The sequence below is a fragment of the Saccoglossus kowalevskii genome, chromosome 20 (assembly GCF_978046115.1).
Source record: "Saccoglossus kowalevskii chromosome 20, keSacKowa6.1, whole genome shotgun sequence".
NCBI lineage: Eukaryota > Metazoa > Hemichordata > Enteropneusta > Harrimaniidae > Saccoglossus > Saccoglossus kowalevskii.
Genome location: NC_140660.1, coordinates 27,438,464 through 27,460,067, shown reverse-complemented (window position 1 = coordinate 27,460,067; position 21,604 = coordinate 27,438,464). Strand labels below are relative to the sequence as shown.

The 21,604-nt window shown below is 33.3% G+C and overlaps 1 protein-coding gene across 4 annotated transcripts; it reads left to right on the top strand.

Annotated features, from left to right (window-relative positions):
- Positions 1–750: 750 nt before the first annotated feature.
- LOC102801634 (uncharacterized) lies at positions 751–21,094 on the top strand. Of its 4 annotated transcripts, none has more exons than XM_085494226.1 (10): positions 751–817; positions 2,079–2,206; positions 3,660–3,714; positions 4,184–4,367; positions 14,668–15,654; positions 16,942–17,547; positions 17,731–17,961; positions 18,215–18,427; positions 19,277–19,486; positions 20,464–21,094. In XM_085494226.1, the coding sequence occupies exons 2-10, from the start codon at positions 2,133–2,135 to the stop codon at positions 20,673–20,675; spliced, it is 2,772 nt and encodes a 923-aa protein (XP_085350352.1). In that variant the 5' UTR covers positions 751–817; positions 2,079–2,132; the 3' UTR covers positions 20,676–21,094. The 4 variants fall into 4 exon arrangements, with proteins under 4 accessions (XP_085350352.1, XP_085350353.1, XP_085350351.1 ...); XM_085494227.1 differs by having other exon boundaries at positions 794–817; positions 2,087–2,206; XM_085494225.1 differs by lacking the exon at positions 751–817 and having other exon boundaries at positions 933–2,206.
- Positions 21,095–21,604: the final 510 nt, after the last annotated feature.

Here is a 21,604-nt window from a genome sequence, read left to right as displayed (position 1 = left end):
TGAATATTTACGAGTTCCCAGACTTCGCACTAAAATGTGTTAATAGTGCTTGCCTAAATTTGCATGCATTAGTTCATAAGTCCTATCAATAAATGACAAATTTATGTCCCCGTAAAAAAGTGTTTAATTTTGAAAACAAGTGTATTGTTTGTGTGTTTACAATGTGCTTCATTTTCTGCAAACTGGGTTTTAATAGTTCCCAAAAACACTTTTCTAAAAATACTAAAACATTACTGTTTTGTTAGAAAATACAGGTGTGTTATCATATATATCACATGTTTTTTTTTATTACACGGTGTGCGTTCAGGTGTGTATTGATAAAAACAAACATGAAAGTGCTTCCAAGATTTACAGTGTAGTTTGTTTTTCAATATACGGATAGTGAAGTTGCTGCACTAATTTCAAAATGGTAATAAAATCTGTTTTTAACAACGTATTGACGTCAGGTAAAATGCAGATTATTGGTAATTTCATATTTGACAGCGTGCTTTATTGATTATGTATAATATATGCAAATTTAGTCATAACATTGCGGGTATTTGAACTAATTCGCCAGTGCATGGTTATATTCAACGACTCGATACTTGTTAGCGTATAAACGCCCCTATAATATTTGACAAAATACTTAATAAGTTCTAGCGCTACAATGATCAGAACTTGCGCACATAATTATACATCATAAAGGTCTGAGGTATATTCACTGTATTTGCATATCGAGTCACGTGTTCAAACACGCGCAACCACTTGTTAAAGGTATGCATAGTCAGGAGCTCAAGACATGTATAACTAATGGTTCACAAGGAGTATCTAGTCAGAGGTATAATTCATGACCAGCCACTTGTTCAACGCGTTCACAGTCCCGGCTACAAGCGTCCATATACACTATCAAAGCGTTGATGCTCTGTCACCGATTCCGAGCGTGCTTATTCATTGGGTTCAATGCATGTAGAGTCAACGAATCATGGCGTGCCAATTGATCTGCCCTGTTACATGTTCTAGGATACCCAGTCACCGTTCCAAGGCATCTTATCTATTGAGTTAAATTATATTCAAAGTGAAACTGTATTACATTCTTAACATTACTTATTATTTTAGCAGAGAAATGTTGTGTGCGATAGAATACTTTCTGCGTCATGTTTCTAAAAATGAGTAAATCCTGCTGGTATATACAGCCGTAATATTACTGTGTGTGAAAAATATTCACTGGAATAGCAGTATCATTGTTTTTTAAATCGTCAAACAAGTTATTTTCTACTTTTGTTTTTTGTCTGTTTCTCGCAAATAAAGTCGTATTAATTAATTAAATCATCTAACGCCAATTATCGTAGCATACAATAGAGGTTTTTAGACAATAAATAAATAAATAATATTATTAAATTTAAATAATATTAAACTGAATATTTCATTTTCAACTCGTAATTACATTTGATGCCATTCTAATGTTGTCAATAAATAACTCTTTCAATAAATATTCAAATAAATAAAGTGACATTTTCCTTCCTGAATATAGCATGACTAAAACAACAAAGGCTTAGAATATTTGTTGTTCAATTTAAATTTGTGTGTGTTTACCAAATATGTTGGCGGTTTTGACATCCGGGAAGCCACCTCTTCTGAACACATAATTATAACAAATATCGCTAATATAAATTTATAAAATTACAACGCTTAGGTTTAAATGTACTATAATTTTTATCATATATTTAAAATATTTCTACTGATGTACAATATAATGGTTGCATTTTATTCTAATATTTTATGCAGGATCGATTCATTCATGACTTTCTTGATTGGTATTATTCAGAAAAAACAATTGCAGTGATTAACGTTCTTGGTCTATGTTGTGTTGTTTTGCGTTGTGTGTTCGATTTAGGGTTGATTATATCTGCAATTGAGAATTAATCGGCTTAATACATAAATATAAATATATATAAATATTAAGCTGTTTAGTTTTCTGGCAAACTAGCATTCCACTGTATACGTAGCATTTTCGCCATATGGAGTAATTTCATCAGTGCATATATATTAGCTGTTACGTTTTAAAATAACGTCATTATTGTATATTCTATCAAATCGAGTATTGCAGTATTAGCGGTACACTGGGAGAGTGTGTTATCACTGAATAATGCAACATGGCTGCAACAACAGAAGAGCCGCCGGAATTGACGGAATTGATTCATGATATCGGAGAACGCGCTCAAAAAACGTAAGTAGCATCTTTGAAAAGTCATTAAACCATACTACATATTCAGTAAAACATATTTGTCCATTATAACGCCTTGAAATATACTGAATTATGGATGAACTTGTGTGGATTGGCAAATAGAGAAAACATTTAAGCTTATGCCCATACGCTACTCTACACAAACCCTCCATTTTCAACATGCAATGGTCATTTTTTTGTGTATTTAAATAATGACGTAAACATCAACTATTGCTATTGTTATGTCGTTCTGCACGTTATGGATAAGTTTGAAAGAGTGCGTTACGTGGTTTCGGTCTTTGAGTATTTTATTCATCTATTTTAGCCCTCAAACATGTCTTCGATTGTCTAAATAAATAAATAAATAAATAAATAAATAAATAAATAAATAAATAAATAAATAAATAAATAAATAAATAAATAAATAAATAAATAAATAAATAAATAAATAAATAAATAAATAAATAAATAAATAAATAAATAAATAAATAAATAAATAAATTATTTTCCGTTATTTTTCGCATGAACAAACAATCTTTTTTTCGGACGCTCAAATCAACTACGACACTGTATAACTAAAATAGTAGCATGTTGGTAACTATCCTGGTTGACGAATCATTTCATGTGCGTTGTCATGCATAACCGACGTCAAATGAACACTGAATTGTGGGTAACTGGAATTGTTGATCCCTAAACCACAATTTAGTGTATGCAAAATATTTTTAAATTTCTGAATGCAGTTTTACACAAATAGAAGTTATATTCTCGGATTATATTCATCTAATTAAGATGTTCAACAGTTGATTGGATATAGGTAATGAACATTTTCATATTCCGAAAAGTCACTTTCATCTGAAAATAATGCTATACTCGAATTTCTTCATTTTAAAATAATGAACAAGCCCACAACCTGTATTGCACATATTAAAACGATGCGATTTGCACGAAACTATACATATGTATTGCACATGAGTGCTGCTTTCATCTGCATTGATATGCAAATTAGTAAACCTTAACGGTTACATTAATAATTAGTAAACCACATAGCTATTTGATTACTAGAGGTTACTACAAACGACTGTAGTTCATTTAAATGTTTTTTCATTACTTGTCCTGTGCTTTGGTAAGCATACATACAGTATGTGTTATAATTGTTTCACACATTCATGTGTAAATTGTGATGTGTTACAATAGTAGAAGCATCTCCGTATATGAAACCACTCCTTCAAGCGCGAGTTGATAAGGATCAAGCAAGCTATGATTTGATATCATTGTGGTCTGCCAGCTGATGACGACAGAAGACCAAAGATCATTCAAATACGTGGCTACGGTGTCATCACAAATAATATTCTGAATTTAACTATACTTATTTTTTTCAGCGCTGATGACATGATACGACTCACTGTCCAGCCAAATACATGGCTATGATGTCATTTTTAAAATATTTGTTTTTCAGTTCAGATGACGTACAAGACGCTATTGATTATGTTAGTGACATTAAGGAAAAATTGGTGAGTACCAAATACCATAGAAATAATGATATTTTATATTATTATACATATGTCGCCGTAACGCCATAAGTTACGGCATGCCGTAATTTGCGGTATTTTAAGGGGTATTTTAATCCTACCATATTAGGAAATGCGAATTCCGAATATGGAATGTTTACGTGCGTAAGCGTCCTCTAATAATAAAAATACATGGCTGCCACCCAAAACATGTATAATACATATATAATGTATAATAATAAGGTTATTACAAGGATACCTCAAAGTGTGCACTGTGCGTCGGTCAATACTCCCGCTGTACTGCCTTCGTGCATACTGTGAGGTATCCTTGAAATAACCTCATATTATTTTATTTTACATAAATATAATGAAAAGAAAATAGTAATCCCAATATACTATGATAAATCGCAATATACTACTAATATGTTTATATACACTAAACATGTGACATTTCATTCTGTCTTTACTAAAGCAAGAACTGTGCTGTAAAAATAATTCATCACAAAGTGGATCTGGAACAGGAGCTGGGGCAGGAGCAGGTGCAGGTGCTGCAGTTGGTACAATTGTTGGTGTTGCTGTTGCTGCAGTTATTATTGTATCTGTTATTATTACATTATCTGTACTACTTACTATGCCAAGTGGGAACAGCTCAACAAGTAATTACGTCATATTATTAGATGTATGTTAGGTGTATTTAGTGAATTGCACATTGCCACCAACAAATTTACTCTAAATAATGTCCTTTAATAAGATAATTCACTTTGTTAAAAAAAACAATACAAGAATACGATTATTCCTATTTTGTAAAACAAAGTGATTATGTGTGAAAAGAAGAATACACGTGTATTTGGATATGTCTACGTAAGATAGAATAGGGACAAAGTGTGCATGTGGATATGTGTATATAAGATAGAATAGGGACAAAGTGTGTATGTGGATATGTCTATGTAAGATAGAATAGGAACAAAGTGTGTATGTAGATATGTGAATGTAAGATAGAATAGGGACAAAGTGTGTATGTGGATATGTGTATGTTAGATAGAATAGGGGCAAGGTGTGTATGTGGATACGTGTATGTAAGATAGAATAGGGACAAAGTGTGTATGTGGATATGTGTATGTAAGATAGAATAGGGACAAAGTGTGTATGTGGATATGTGTATGTACAATAGAATAGGAACAAAGTGTGTATGTGGATATGTGTATGTAAGATAGAATAGGGACAAAGTGTGCATGTGGATATGAGTATATAAGATAGACTAGGGACAAAGTGTGTATGTGGATATGTCTATGTAAGATAGAATAGAAACAAAGTGTGTATGTGGATATGTCTTTGTATGATAGAATAGGGACAAAGTGTGTATGTGGATATGTCTATGTAAGATAGAATAGGAACAAATTGTGTATGTGGATATGTTTATATAAGATAAAAAAGGGACACTGTGTATGTGGACATGTGTATGTGAGATAGAATAGGAACAAAGTGTGTATGTGGATATGTATATGTAAGATAGAATAGGGACAAAGTGTGTATGTGGATATGTGTATGTAAGATAGAATAGGGACAAAGAGTGTATGTGGATTTGTCTTTGTATGATATAATAGGAACAAAGTGTGCATGTGTATATGTGTATGTAAGATAGAATAGGACCAAAGTGTGTATGTGGATATGTCTATGTAAGATAGAATAGGACAAAGTGTGTATGTGGATATGTGTATATAAGATAGAATAGGGACAAAGTGTGTATGTGGTGACGTGAATGTTAAATAGAATAGGGTCAAAGTGTGCATGTGGATATGTATATGTAAGATAGAATAGAAACAAAGTGTGTATGTGGATATGTTTTTGTATGATAGAATAGGAACAAAGTGTATATGTGGATATGTGTATGTAAGATAGAATAGGGACGAAGTGTGTATGTGGATATGTGTATGTAAGATAGGATAGAAACAAAGTGTGTATGTGGATATGTCTGTGTAAGATAGAATAGAAACAAAGTGTGTATGTGGATACGTATATGTAAGATAGAATAGAAACAAAGTGTGTATGTGGATATGTCTTTGTATGATAGAATAGGGAAAAAGTGTGTATGTGGATATGTCTATGTAAGATAGAATAGGGACAAAGTGTGTATGTGGATATGTTTAAATAAGATAGAATAGAAACAAAGTGTGTATGTGGATATGTGTATGTAAGATAGAATAGGGACAAAGTGTGTATGTGGATATGTGTATGTACGATAGAATAGGAACAAAGTGTGTATGTGGATATGTGTATGTAAGATAGAATAGGGACAAAGTGTGTATGTGGATATGAGTATATAAGATAGACTAGGGACAAAGTGTGTATGTGGATATGTCTATTTAAGATAGAATAGAAACAAAGTGTGTATGTGGATATGTCTTTGTATGATAGAATAGGGACAAAGTGTGTATGTGGATATGTCTATGTAAGATGGAATAGGAACAAATTGTGTATGTGGATATGTTTATATAAGATAAAAAAGGGACACTGTGTATGTGGACATGTGTATGTGAGATAGAATAGGAACAAAGTGTGTATATGGATATGTGTATGTAAGATAGAATAGGGACAAAGTGTGTATGTGGATATGCGTATGTAAGATAGAATAGGGACAAAGTGTGTATGTGGATATGCGTATGTAAGATAGAATAGGGACAAAGAGTGTATGTGGATTTGTCTTTGTATGATATAATAGGAACAAAGTGTGCATGTGTATATGTGTATGTAAGATAGAATAGGACCAAAGTGAGTATGTGGATATGTCTATGTAAGATAGAATAGGGACAAAGTGTGTATGTGGATATGTGTATGTAAGATAGAATAGGGACAAAGTGTGTATGTGGTGACGTGAATGTTAAATAGAATATGGTCAAAGTGTGCATGTGGATATGTATATGTAAGATAGAATAGAAACAAAGTGTGTATGTGGATATGTTTTTGTATGATAGAATAGGAACAAAGTGTATATGTGGATATGTGTATGTAAGATAGAATAGGGACGAAATGTGTATGTGGATATGTGTATTTAAGATAGGATAGAAACAAAGTGTGTATGTGGATATGTTTGTGTAAGATAGAATAGAAACAAAGTGTGTATGTGGATACGTATATGTAAGATGGAATAGAAACAAAGTGTGTATGTGGATATGTCTTTGTATGATAGAATAGGAACAAAGTGTATATGTGGATATGTGTATGTAAGATAGAATAGGGACAAAGTGTGTATGTGGATATGTGTATGTAAGATAGGATAGAAACAAAGTGTGTATGTGGATATGTATATAAGATAGAATAGGGACAAAGTGTGTATGTGGATATGTCTATGTAAGATAGAATAGGAACAAAGTGTGTATGTGGATATGTGTATGTAAGATAGAATAGGGACAAAGTGTGTATGTGGATATGTGTATGTAAGATAGAATAGAAACAAAGTGTGTAAGTGGATATGTCTTTGTATGATAGAATAGGGATAAATCGTGTATGTGGATATGTTTATATAAAATAGAATAGAAACAAAGTGTGTATGTGGATATGTCTTTGTATGATAGGATAAGGACAAAGTGTGTATGTGGATATGTCTATGTAAGATAGAATAGGAACAAAGTGTGTATGTGGATATGTTTATATAAGGTAGAATAGGGACAAAGTGTGTATGTGGATATGTTTATATAAGATAGAATAGGACCAAAGTGTGTATGTGGATATGTTTATATAAGATAGAATAGGGCCAAAGTGTGTATGTGGATATGTCTATGTAAGATAGAATAGAAACAAAGTATGTATGTGGATATGTCTTTGTATGATAGAATAGGGACAAAGTGTGTATGTGGATAAGTGTATGTAAGAGAGAATAGGGACAAAGAGTGCATGTGGATATGTCTTTGTATGATAGAATAGAAACAAAGTGTGTATGTGGATATGTCTTTGTATAATAGAATAGGGACAATGTGTGTATGTGGATAAGTGTATGTAAGATAGAATAGGGACAAAGTGTGTATGTGGATATGTGTATGTAAGATAGAATAAGGACAAAGTGTGTATGTGAATATGTGTATGTAAGATAGAATAGGGACAAAGTGTGTAAGTGAATATGTGTATGTAAGATAGAATAGGGACAAAGTGTGTATGTGAATATGTGTATGTAAGACAGAATAGGATAACGTGTGTATGTGTATGTGTATATGTAAGATAGAATAGGAACAAAGTGTGTATGTGGATATGTGTATGTAAGATAGAATAGGAATAACGTGTGTAAGTGGATATGTGTATGTAAGATAGAATAGGGACAAAGTGTGTATGTGGATATGTGTATGTAAGATAGAATAGGGACAAAGTGTGTATGTGGATATGTCTTTGTATGATAGAATAGGGATAAATCGTGTATGTGGATATTTTTATATAAGATAGAATAGAAACAAAGTGTGTATGTGGATATGTCTTTGTATGATAGGATAAGGACAAAGTGTGTATGTGGATTTGTCTATGTAAGATAGAATAGGAACAAAGTGTGTATGTGGATATGTTTATATAAGATAGAATAGGGACAAAGTGTGTATGTGGATATGTTTACTTAAGATAGAATAGGACCAAAGTGTGTATGTGGATATGTTTATATAAGATAGAATAGGGACAAAGTGTGTATGTGGATATGTTTATGTAAGATAGAATAGAAACAAAGTGTGTATGTGGATATGTCATTGTATGATATAATAGGGACAACGTGTGTATGTGGATAAGTGTATTTAAGATAGAATAGGGATAAAGAGTGCATGTGGATATGTCTTTGTATGATAGAATAGAAACAAAGTGTGTATGTGGATATGTCTTTGTATAATAGAATAGGGACAATGTGTGTATGTGGATAAGTGTATGTAAGATAGAATAGTGACAAAGTGTGTATGTGGATATGTGTATGTAAGATAGAATAGGGACAAAGTGTGTATGTAGTGACGTGAATGTTAAATAGAATACGGTCAAAGTGTGCATGTGGATATGTGAATGTAAGATAGAACATGGACAAAGTGTGTATGTGGATTTGTGTATATAAGATATAATAGGGACAACGTGTGTATGTGGATATGTGTATGTAAGATAGAATAGGGACAAAGTGTTTATGTGGATAAGTGTATGTAAGATAGAATAAAGACAATGTATGTATGTGGATATGTGTATGTAAGACAGAATAAGGATAATGTGTGTATGTGTATATATGTAAGATAGAATAGGCACAAAGTGTGTATGTGAATATGTGTATGTAAGATAGAATAGGAATAACGTGTGTAAGTGGATATGTGTATGTAAGATAGAATAGGGACAAAGTGTGTATGTGGATATGTGTATGTAAGATAGAATAGGGACAAAGTGTGTATGTGGATATGTGTGTGTAAGATAGAATAGGAATAACGTGTGTAAGTGGATATGTGTATGTAAGATAGAATAGGAATAACGTGTGTAAGTGGATATGTGTATGTAAGATAGAATAGGGACAAAGTGTGTATGTGTATATGTGTATGTAAGATAGAATAGGGACAAAGTGTGTATGTGTATATGTGTATGTAAGATAGAATAGGGACAAAGTGTGTATGTGAATATGTGTATGTAAGATAGAATAGGGACAAAGTGTGTATGTGGATATGTGTATGTAAGATAGAATAGGGACAAAGTGTGTATGTGTATATGTGTATGTAAGAAAGAATAGGGACAAAGTGTGTATGTGTATCTGTGTATGTAAGATAGAATAGGGACAAAGTGTGTATGTGAATATGTGTATGTAAGATAGAATAGGGACAAAGTGTGTATGTGAATATGTGTATGTAAGATAGAATAGGGACAAAGTGTGTATGTGGATATGTGTATGTAAGATAGAATAGGGACAAAGTGTGTATGTGTATATGTATATGTATGATAGAATAGGAACAAAGTGTGTATGTGGATATGCGTATGTAAGATAGAATAGGGACAAAATATGTATGTGGATATGTCTATGTAAGATAGAATAGGAACAAAGAGTGTATGTGCATATGTTTATATAAGATATAATAGGGACAAAGTGTGTATGTGGATATGTTTATATAAGATAGAATAGGGACAAAGTGTGTATGTGGATATGTTTATATAAGATAGAATAGGGACAAAGTGTGTATGTGGATATGTTTATGTAAGATAGAATAGAAACAAAGTGTGTATGTGGATATGTCTTTGTATGATATAACAGGGACAACGTGTGTATGTGGATAAGTGTATTTAAGATAGAATAGGGACAAAGAGTGCATGTGGATATGTCTTTGTATGATATAATAGAAACAAAGTGTGTATGTGGATATGTCTTTGTATAATAGAATAGGGACAATGTGTGTATGTGGATAAGTGTATGTAAGATAGAATAGTGACAAAGTGTGTATGTGGATATGTGTATGTAAGATAGAATAGGGACAAAGTGTGTATGTAGTGACGTGAATGTTAAATAGAATAGGGTCAAAGTGTGCATGTGGATATGTGAATGTAAGATAGAATATGGACAAAGTGTGTATGTGGATATGTGTATATAAGATATAATAGGGACAACGTGTGTATGTGGATATGTGTATGTAAGATAGAATAGGGACAAAGTGTTTATGTGGATAAGTGTATGTAAGATAGAATAAAGACAATGTATGTATGTGGATATGTGTATGTAAGACAGAATAAGGATAACGTGTGTATGTGTATATATGTAAGATAGAATAGGAACAAAGTGTGTATGTGGATATGTGTATGTAAGATAGAATAGGACTAATGTGTGTAAGTGGATATGTGTATGTAAGATAGAATAGGGACAAAGTGTGTATATGGATATGTGTATGTAAGATAGAATAGGGACAAAGTGTGTATGTGGATATGTGTATGTAAGATAGAATAGGAATAACGTGTGTAAGTGGATATGTGTATGTAAGATAGAATAGGGACAAAGTGTGTATGTGCATATGTGTATGTAAGATAGAATAGGGACAAAGTGTGTATGTGTATATGTGTATGTAAGATAGAATAGGGACAAAGTGTGTATGTGAATATGTGTATGTAAGATAGAATAGGGACAAAGTGTGTATGTGGATATGTGTATGTAAGATAGAATAGGGACAAAGTGTGTATGTGTATATGTGTATGTAAGAAAGAATAGGGACAAAGTGTGTATGTGTATCTGTGTATGTAAGATAGAATAGGGACAAAGTGTGTATGTGAATATGTGTATGTAAGATAGAATAGGATAACGTGTGTATGTGTATGTGTATATGTAAGATAGAATAGGAACAAAGTGTGTATGTGGATATGTGTATGTAAGATAGAATAGGAATAACGTGTGTAAGTGGATATGTGTATGTAAGATAGAATAGGGACAAAGTGTGTATGTGGATATGTGTATGTAAGATAGAATAGGGACAAAGTGTGTATGTGGATATGTCTTTGTATGATAGAATAGGGATAAATCGTGTATGTGGATATTTTTATATAAGATAGAATAGAAACAAAGTGTGTATGTGGATATGTCTTTGTATGATAGGATAAGGACAAAGAGTGTATGTGGATTTGTCTATGTAAGATAGAATAGGAACAAAGTGTGTATGTGGATATGTTTATATAAGATAGAATAGGGACAAAGTGTGTATGTGGATATGTTTATATAAGATAGAATAGGACCAAAGTGTGTATGTGGATATGTTTATATAAGATAGAATAGGGACAAAGTGTGTATGTGGATATGTCTATGTAAGATAGAATAGAAACAAAGTATGTATGTGGATATGTCTTTGTATGATAGAATAGGAACAAAGTGTGTATGTGGATATGCGTATGTAAGATAGAATAGGGACAAAATATGTATGTGGATATGTCTATGTGAGATAGAATAGGAACAAAGTGTGTATGTGCATATGTTTATATAAGATATAATAGGGACAAAGTGTGTATGTGGATATGTTTATATAAGATAGAATAGGGACAAAGTGTGTATGTGGATATGTTTATATAAGATAGAATAGGGACAAAGTGTGTATGTGGATATGTTTATGTAAGATAGAATAGAAACAAAGTGTGTATGTGGATATGTCATTGTATGATATAATAGGGACAACGTGTGTATGTGGATAAGTGTATTTAAGATAGAATAGGGATAAAGAGTGCATGTGGATATGTCTTTGTATGATAGAATAGAAACAAAGTGTGTATGTGGATATGTCTTTGTATAATAGAATAGGGACAATGTGTGTATGTGGATAAGTGTATGTAAGATAGAATAGTGACAAAGTGTGTATGTGGATATGTGTATGTAAGATAGAATAGGGACAAAGTGTGTATGTAGTGACGTGAATGTTAAATAGAATACGGTCAAAGTGTGCATGTGGATATGTGAATGTAAGATAGAATATGGACAAAGTGTGTATGTGGATTTGTGTATATAAGATATAATAGGGACAACGTGTGTATGTGGATATGTGTATGTAAGATAGAATAGGGACAAAGTGTTTATGTGGATTAGTGTATGTAAGATAGAATAAAGACAATGTATGTATGTGGATATGTGTATGTAAGACAGAATAAGGATAATGTGTGTATGTGTATATATGTAAGATAGAATAGGAACAAAGTGTGTATGTGGATATGTGTATGTAAGATAGAATAGGAATAACGTGTGTAAGTGGATATGTGTATGTAAGATAGAATAGGGACAAAGTGTGTATGTGGATATGTGTATGTAAGATAGAATAGGGACAAAGTGTGTATGTGGATATGTGTATGTAAGATAGAATAGGAATAACGTGTGTAAGTGGATATGTGTATGTAAGATAGAATAGGAATAACGTGTGTAAGTGGATATGTGTATATAAGATAGAATAGGGACAAAGTGTGTATGTGTATATGTGTATGTAAGATAGAATAGGGACAAAGTGTGTATGTGTATATGTGTATGTAAGATAGAATAGGGACAAAGTGTGTATGTGAATATGTGTATGTAAGATAGAATAGGGACAAAGTGTGTATGTGGATATGTGTATGTAAGATAGAATAGGGACAAAGTGTGTATGTGTATATGTGTATGTAAGAAAGAATAGGGACAAAGTGTGTATGTGTATCTGTGTATGTAAGATAGAATAGGGACAAAGTGTGTATGTGAATATGTGTATGTAAGATAGAATAGGGACAAAGTGTGTATGTGAATATGTGTATGTAAGATAGAATAGGGACAAAGTGTGTATGTGGATATGTGTATGTAAGATAGAATAGGGACAAAGTGTGTATGTGTATATGTATATGTATGATAGAATAGGAACAAAGTGTGTATGTGGATATGCGTATGTAAGATAGAATAGGGACAAAATATGTATGTGGATATGTCTATGTAAGATAGAATAGGAACAAAGTGTGTATGTGCATATGTTTATATAAGATATAATAGGGACAAAGTGTGTATGTGGATATGTTTATATAAGATAGAATAGGGACAAAGTGTGTATGTGGATATGTTTATATAAGATAGAATAGGGACAAAGTGTGTATGTGGATATGTTTATGTAAGATAGAATAGAAACAAAGTGTGTATGTGGATATGTCTTTGTATGATATAACAGGGACAACGTGTGTATGTGGATAAGTGTATTTAAGATAGAATAGGGACAAAGAGTGCATGTGGATATGTCTTTGTATGATATAATAGAAACAAAGTGTGTATGTGGATATGTCTTTGTATAATAGAATAGGGACAATGTGTGTATGTGGATAAGTGTATGTAAGATAGAATAGTGACAAAGTGTGTATGTGGATATGTGTATGTAAGATAGAATAGGGACAAAGTGTGTATGTAGTGACGTGAATGTTAAATAGAATAGGGTCAAAGTGTGCATGTGGATATGTGAATGTAAGATAGAATATGGACAAAGTGTGTATGTGGATATGTGTATATAAGATATAATAGGGACAACGTGTGTATGTGGATATGTGTATGTAAGATAGAATAGGGACAAAGTGTTTATGTGGATAAGTGTATGTAAGATAGAATAAAGACAATGTATGTATGTGGATATGTGTATGTAAGACAGAATAAGCATAACGTGTGTATGTGTATATATGTAAGATAGAATAGGAACAAAGTGTGTATGTGGATATGTGTATGTAAGATAGAATAGGAATAATGTGTGTAAGTGGATATGTGTATGTAAGATAGAATAGGGACAAAGTGTGTATGTGGATATGTGTATGTAAGATAGAATAGGGACAAAGTGTGTATGTGGATATGTGTATGTAAGATAGAATAGGAATAACGTGTGTAAGTGGATATGTGTATGTAAGATAGAATAGGGACAAAGTGTGTATGTGTATATGTGTATGTAAGATAGAATAGGGACAAAGTGTGTATGTGTATATGTGTATGTAAGATAGAATAGGGACAAAGTGTGTATGTGAATATGTGTATGTAAGATAGAATAGGGACAAAGTGTGTATGTGGATATGTGTATGTAAGATATAATAGGGACAAAGTGTGTATGTGTATATGTGTATGTAAGAAAGAATAGGGACAAAGTGTGTATGTGTATCTGTGTATGTAAGATAGAATAGGGACAAAGTGTGTATGTGAATATGTGTATGTAAGATAGAATAGGGACAAAGTGTGTATGTGAATATGTGTATGTAAGATAGAATAGGGACAAAGTGTGTATGTGGATATGTGTATGTAAGATAGAATAGGGACATAGTGTGTATGTGTATATGTATATGTAAGATAGAATAGGGACAAAGTGTGTATGTGGATATGTGTATGTAAGATAGAATGCAAAATAGAATCGGTTTACATAGACGATGGTAGATCAAGTATTTGTAGATTAAATACTGCTACAAAATAATGTTGATTTGTTGTCAAAATTAACGTTTTTCTACTTAACGTGATTTTGTTTTAATTTTCAGATACAACCAGTCTTAATGATACAAACACGACGGGGGCTCCTTCATATGGAACTGCACCAACACTCACCTCGCTACTGTCCCGGACACCTATTTCGACTGGTACTGCACCAACTCTCACCTCGCAAACACCTATTTCAACTGGTACTGCCCCGACACTCACCTCTCAACTGACACAAACACCTATATCGACTGGCACTGCACCGACACTCATCTCGCAAACGCATATTTCAACTGATACTGCACCGACACTCACCTCACAAACACCTATTTCAACTGGTACTGCACCGACACTCACCTCTCAACTGGCACAAACACCTATATCGACTGGTACTGCACCGGCACTGACCTTGCAAACACCTATTTCAACTGGCACCATACCGACACTCACCTCGCAGACACCTATTTCAACTGGCACCGTACCGACACTCACCTCGCAACTGACGCAAACACCCATTTCGACTGGTACTGCACCGACACTCTCCTCGCAAACACCCATTTCGACTGGTACTGCACCGACACTCACCTCGCAAACACCTATTTCAACTGGTACTGCACCGACACTCACCTCTCAACTGACACAAACACCTATATCGACTGGTACTGCACCGACACTCACCTCGCAAACACCTATTTCGTCTGGTACTGCACCGACACTCACCGTGCATCTGTTACGAACACCTATATCAACTCGTTTTACTGAACATGGCTCCACTCTTCAAAATACGGATAGCTCAACAATAATAGATACATCTTCATCTTCTATGTTAACACAAGCTACCTTTTCACCAGTGACACGAACAACAATACCTTTTCCCACTGTACCACGTACAACACAGTCACTAACAACAATGCCTTTTCCCACTGTACCACGTACATCATCTTCTCTAAGTACAGTCTTTTCCCATACAACACAGTCACTAACAACAATGCCTTTGCCAACTTTACCTCCAATCACCACTACTGTTCTTATGACAACTGAGGAAACAGGTATATGTATATATGTATTTTTGCTTCATTTGATAGCAAATAATAAATTATTTTCAAATCAGCCGTGACTATATATATCCGATAGTGCACATATATCATGCGGAAGACAAGAGTTGATAGTTTTTCTATTAATTACAACAATAAATTACATTCAGCAGAATCGTGAAATCAAATTTAGAAACCTTCAACATTAGAGTGATACACCACGGCAGGGCATACTGGCTTTAGTATTTATTTAAGGATTTGTTACCAAACGAACATGGTGCTCGTAATGGAACTAATGTGAGAAGTTCTGCATATAATGAAATGATGCAATGTAAATGTACGTGTTAGCCACCAGTAGATACACTGTAGACAAGCCTCATTTACGTAAAGTATGAAAAACAAATAGTGAATTGACAGATATTTTTTACTGGCATATTTGAATTTCAAACTAAAATTTGGCATTCATATAGAATATTACACGGCTTACATTTGGTATCAAACACGAACTTTATGTTAAATTGAGTTTTTCAAAATCTAATGAAAAATTTCTGCATATGTATGTTACAGAGAGAGTTTGTTTTTCTAATAAAAAACTCGACAATTTACCGATGTCCGTTATACAAATGATTTTAATTGAACACTTTTAACTCAATGAATATTTGTATTATGTCGATTTAGTTTACACCTACAGTGTCCGGTAAAACATTACTATATTCTTTTTTTTTCAATAATTTTCAACATTCGTTACATTATCATTATCTATTTCTTTAATTGTTTTCTTCATATTTCACGGTATATTATGTTAACATGTGTGCGACGATATTTCATAGTACACATAAGTGCATTGACAGATATAATTTTATAAATTGTAATTATTCAAAATTCAGTGAGCCTACCAAATTTAATGACACTCTCCACGTGAGTTATCTACTCGCTTATATTAAAATTAAATATAACAGAACACATTTCGAATTTACTTTAAATATTTCTTCTAATAATCAGTTGCTTACATTATATAAAAGTTATTTTATCATCATTAACTATTTCTTTAATTGTTTTCTTCATATTTCACGATATCTAATTTTCATAGTACACATTAGTGTCCTGACAGTTATATATTCATATAAATTGTAATTATTCAAAATTCAGTGAGCTTACCCAATGTAATGACACTCTCCACGTAATACGACAATATCGATCAAAACTTTTGAATGTATACATTTTGAATGTACATAATATGTATTAAACATGATTATTGCAGTTTTATTGTTTGCTTCGACGTCTGTTTGCATTTGATTCCAGTTACGCAGTCTCCATGCAATGTGCTAACTGTTGATGAAAATTCAAGGGTTGAAGTTCTGGAGCCAATACCTACAATGTCAGCAGTTACAGCATGTATTCGGGCACGAACAGTTGAAGTGTCTGGAGGAACGCCACTTTCATACAGTACTGCTGCATCTGACAACGAATTCTTTCTCAGTTTCCCAGAAAATTTAAGAGTGGGTATAAGAGGGGCAACCACTGGTGCGACGGGAATCAGTGTGAATGATGGTGCCTGGCATCATGTGTGTGTCACATGGAATTCAGTTGGTGGAATATTCAACATATATGATAATGGTGTACTGGCATTTGGTGATAGTAATTTCAGAACTGGATTGATGATAAGATCTGGCGGTGTCTTCATATTAGGACAGGAACAAGACACACTGGGAGGCGGATTTGATCCAGCCCAAGCATTTAAAGGAGATCTAGCAAATTTTAATTTGTGGGACAGGGAATTAGAAGGTGTAGATATCCTAAACTCCACACACGACTGTTCATGTGATATTGAAGGCAATGTGTTTTCATGGAAGTCTGATAGTCTTGATATTACCGGAACTGCACTAGTCTCGGCTATAGATTTCTGTCGTAAGTTTTTTGTGTTCAAGTAAATCCGTCGTCGAGGGCATGTCATTAATTGTCACGTGGTTTGTAACATTTAAAACTTGTTTATGTGACTCTTGCGACACACTGCCGGGAAATTATACTACAGGACAACATACGCTTTTAATCAGGAAAAAAGTCTTACAAATAAATGTATTCTTATTTCAGCTCAGCCTTCACTAACGAACGTAGCACTAGACAAGAATGCAACGCAGAGCAGCGATTGGTCAGTTTCTTTCCCAGCATCCAATGCGGTGGATGGTAATACAAACACACACTGGGTTAGTGGCAGTTGTACCAGCACACTCAGTGACATTAATGCATGGTGGAAAGTTGATCTTGGTGAAAATTATCTTGTATATGAAGTTATTCTTACTAATCGTCTAGATCCGTGCTGTAGTGAGTATAACTACGACACTTTTTGCAAAATTCATTACATATTACATAATCATCAATAATACAATATCCTCATGGAATGTCAGACTCGTATACTGTGTCATCATAGTATTGTCTCTGATTAAGGCTAGACTTGTTCTAATGTTTAAATAATTTGAGATATTTTTATGCGAGTATATGGTTAAACAGACAACTATATGCCTTGAAATATGTATCTCATGGCCATATATTCAACAATAATGTGATTCTGTTTCAGAAACGCGTATTTTGAACAGCGAGGTTAGAATTGGTGTATCGGATGTCATATCTGAAAATATCCGATGCGGTGAATTAGTTACACTAGAACAAACCAGTCAGTCAGACATCGTATTTGAATGTGACAGTCCGATTGTTGGACGTTACGCCAGTCTGCAGCTTGTGGACAGAACTGATCTTCTTAACTTTTGTGAAATGCAAGTGATGGCAATAGGTAAGATACGAACCATAATTAGTGAATATTCGAGCTAAATACCAGAGAGAGAAATAACTATTGAATCGGGCAAGTAATAAACATACAACTGCGTTATAACAGAACTGACCAAGTGAAAAAAAACGAGTGTAAAGATAAGATCGGCGGAGAGAATCATATGTTGTAAGTATGAATGTATCAGAGATAAATGTTACAGACAAATACATACAAAAATAGGAAACCTAGATATAAATATATAAATAATATTAAGAAACATTCGTACAGCACAACGTAAACTTGATACATTCCAAAATATGTACTGTCGAATAGTCGAAATCCATTCGAAAATCCTATGTAGTTATTAATAAAATAACACCAGTCCAGTGAATGGTGCATACAGTGATCAAATTATTCAAATACGCAGATGTATGAACCATTAATTCGAAAATGCATTACTAATGAAGGAACTGAAAAAGAATGAACGAATGAACAAATGAATGAATGAATGAATGAATGAATGAATGAATGAATGAATGAATGAAATTAATAAATGAATAAATGAATGAATGAATGTATGAATGAAGGAAGGAAGGAAGGAAGGAAGGAAGGAAGGAAGGAAGGAAGGAAGGAAGGAAGGAAGGAAGGAAGGAAGGAAGGAAGGAAGGAAGGAAGGAAGGAAGGAAGGAAAAACATCAAACCACAGTGCTAATTATCTAAGTCGCTGCCAAATCAACCCCACCTCTAAACAGTTACCTGAAAGAATAACATTTCATGTAAAACAAAACTACCCTAACAAGGAATATAAATCATGTGAAAAGTAAACTGTCACACTTATACAATATTCACTTTATGATTGTATGTGTTATCTAGAAAATATTGCTCTAAATGGAATTGCCAGCCAGAGTAGTACTGCTTCTGGAGGACTGCCAGTTCGTGCAATAGATGGAAATGATTCTTCTACGTATAGTCAAGGGAGTTGCATGCACACGCTAAAGGAACTAAACAGTTGGTGGAAAGTAGATTTGGAAACAACTTACGATATTTTTAAAGTGGTTATAACGAATCGTGGAGATTGTTGCGGTAAGCTATACTAACATAAATATGATTTCTTGAAATTGTACATAACAGTTGATCAATGTTAAAACACTCAATGCATCTTTTGAAATATTAACAATGAGTTCACATGATCTTGAATCACAAAACTGATTCACGCTACGTATTGATGATGAGTATAACAGATAAAATACATAAATATATTTTCTTAATCTGAAAGAATTCACCTTTTCTGAATCAACGCTTTCTGGTATCTAAGCATTCATATGACGTCAAACTTGCATATATGGTAGAAATGCGATAAAACGAATATGGTATCTCGTTGTCAGCCATTTAGCCAATGGTTACGTTTCCAAAAACATTTAGGCACAAATGGCCGTCAAAATCTCGATGAAAGCGAGATGTAACGCAATGGAAAACTATTTGTGGGCAGAAAACAAATCTTCTGGCTATCTCACTTGTAACAAGATCATGGCGGCCATTTGCTTTTAAGAATTATTCATATGAACGGACACCCCAATATATGAACGGACACCCACATATATGAACGGACACCCACATATATGAACGGACACCCACATATATGAACGGACACCAACATATATGAACTTTGGAAATGGCCCGTTGTCCATATGAACGCTTGTCGCCATGCTTTATTTTGCATGATACCGAGTTATTCACCAATATATTTTTACTGTTTAGAAATCATTCATTTAAATATTGCGGCTGACTAAGTGAATGAAGTTGATTGATGTTAACATTCAGATCATTGAATGATAACCACTATATAGCCTACAAGCTTCAATATACATTCCCATTCACTTATTCAGAGAAAAGTACGTCTGTTATATTGCAGCTGAAACAATAGATGAAGCTATGGTCTGGATTGATGGTGATGGTGATGACATTGTTTTTTTGAATTATTCACCACTATTCCCTGCGAGGTGAAATATAATTTCACATTTCTATTAATAAGTGAAAATTGCCATGTTTATATATTACAGAAGATAGAATTGATGGTGCTGTAGTTTTGATTGGAGAAAACGCCGATATAAGCCAAAATCACCAATGTGGTGTTCAAATAGACTGGAATTCTAACACATATGAAGAAAGAATTCCCTTTGATTGTCAGCTGAGTGGTCGTTATGTTGGTGTACAACTAAAAGACCATAACAATTGGTTAACTTTATGTGAAGTAGAAGTTTATGGTTCTTAATCACAGTGTTGCTCTTATATGATGATTTTATGATATTACCGGGTTTTTGTATGCATGTTTGTGCATGATTTGTGAGTATGATTAAGTTGATTACCAAACATAACTGAGGTGAAAGCGTTTATTTTTTGGAGCGGATCTACGTCACAGAATGTTCTGTGTTGCTATGACTCGCAAGTAGTTTATACCACACTATTGGGGCGATTGAATAAATTAGCATAAATTATTATAAATTATACTGTTTAATTTTGTCTCGTTTTATTTCGTACGAGTCATGACGATATAGTTTATTAATTATGACGTCATGCCCGACAGAAAATGTTTGATTGAACAGTAGATGGCGCTCGCACACATGCAGGAAATCTTCGATTAAAAAACCTTAATAATAAACAGTAATAAATAAAAAAGAGTTAGCATACAAATATTCTGTTTGTTTATTTCTTTCTTCCTTCCAATGAGTAACTAAGTCTGTACAATTTCGTTATTCAGTTACTCTTTTCGAATTCCTTTCTAATAAGAATCCAAACCAGAATCAGAAGAAAAAAGAGAGAATATAATATAAAATTGATTTAAAAAGGGTACAAGTTATGTGTTTGTCCTTAACTGTGTGGGTGAAAGTATCTGTTCTTAAGAGGTAGATTGGATCCAGTGACATTTAAATATCGTTTAAATGCTTAGCCAATTGTACAGTTTTTTATAGTAATATATTTTACATATTTATATGTCTATAAATAATCATGTTTTTATAGTTCGAAAATAGTAACAATCTAAGCATTAATAGAGTGACATATAGTGAGTGACGTACTGCATATATTCTATGTATTGATAGAGTAACGTATAGTGAGTGACATACTGCATATGATCTAGGTAATGATATAGTGGCGTATAGTGAGTGACATGCTGCATAAAATCTAGGCATTGATAGAGTGACG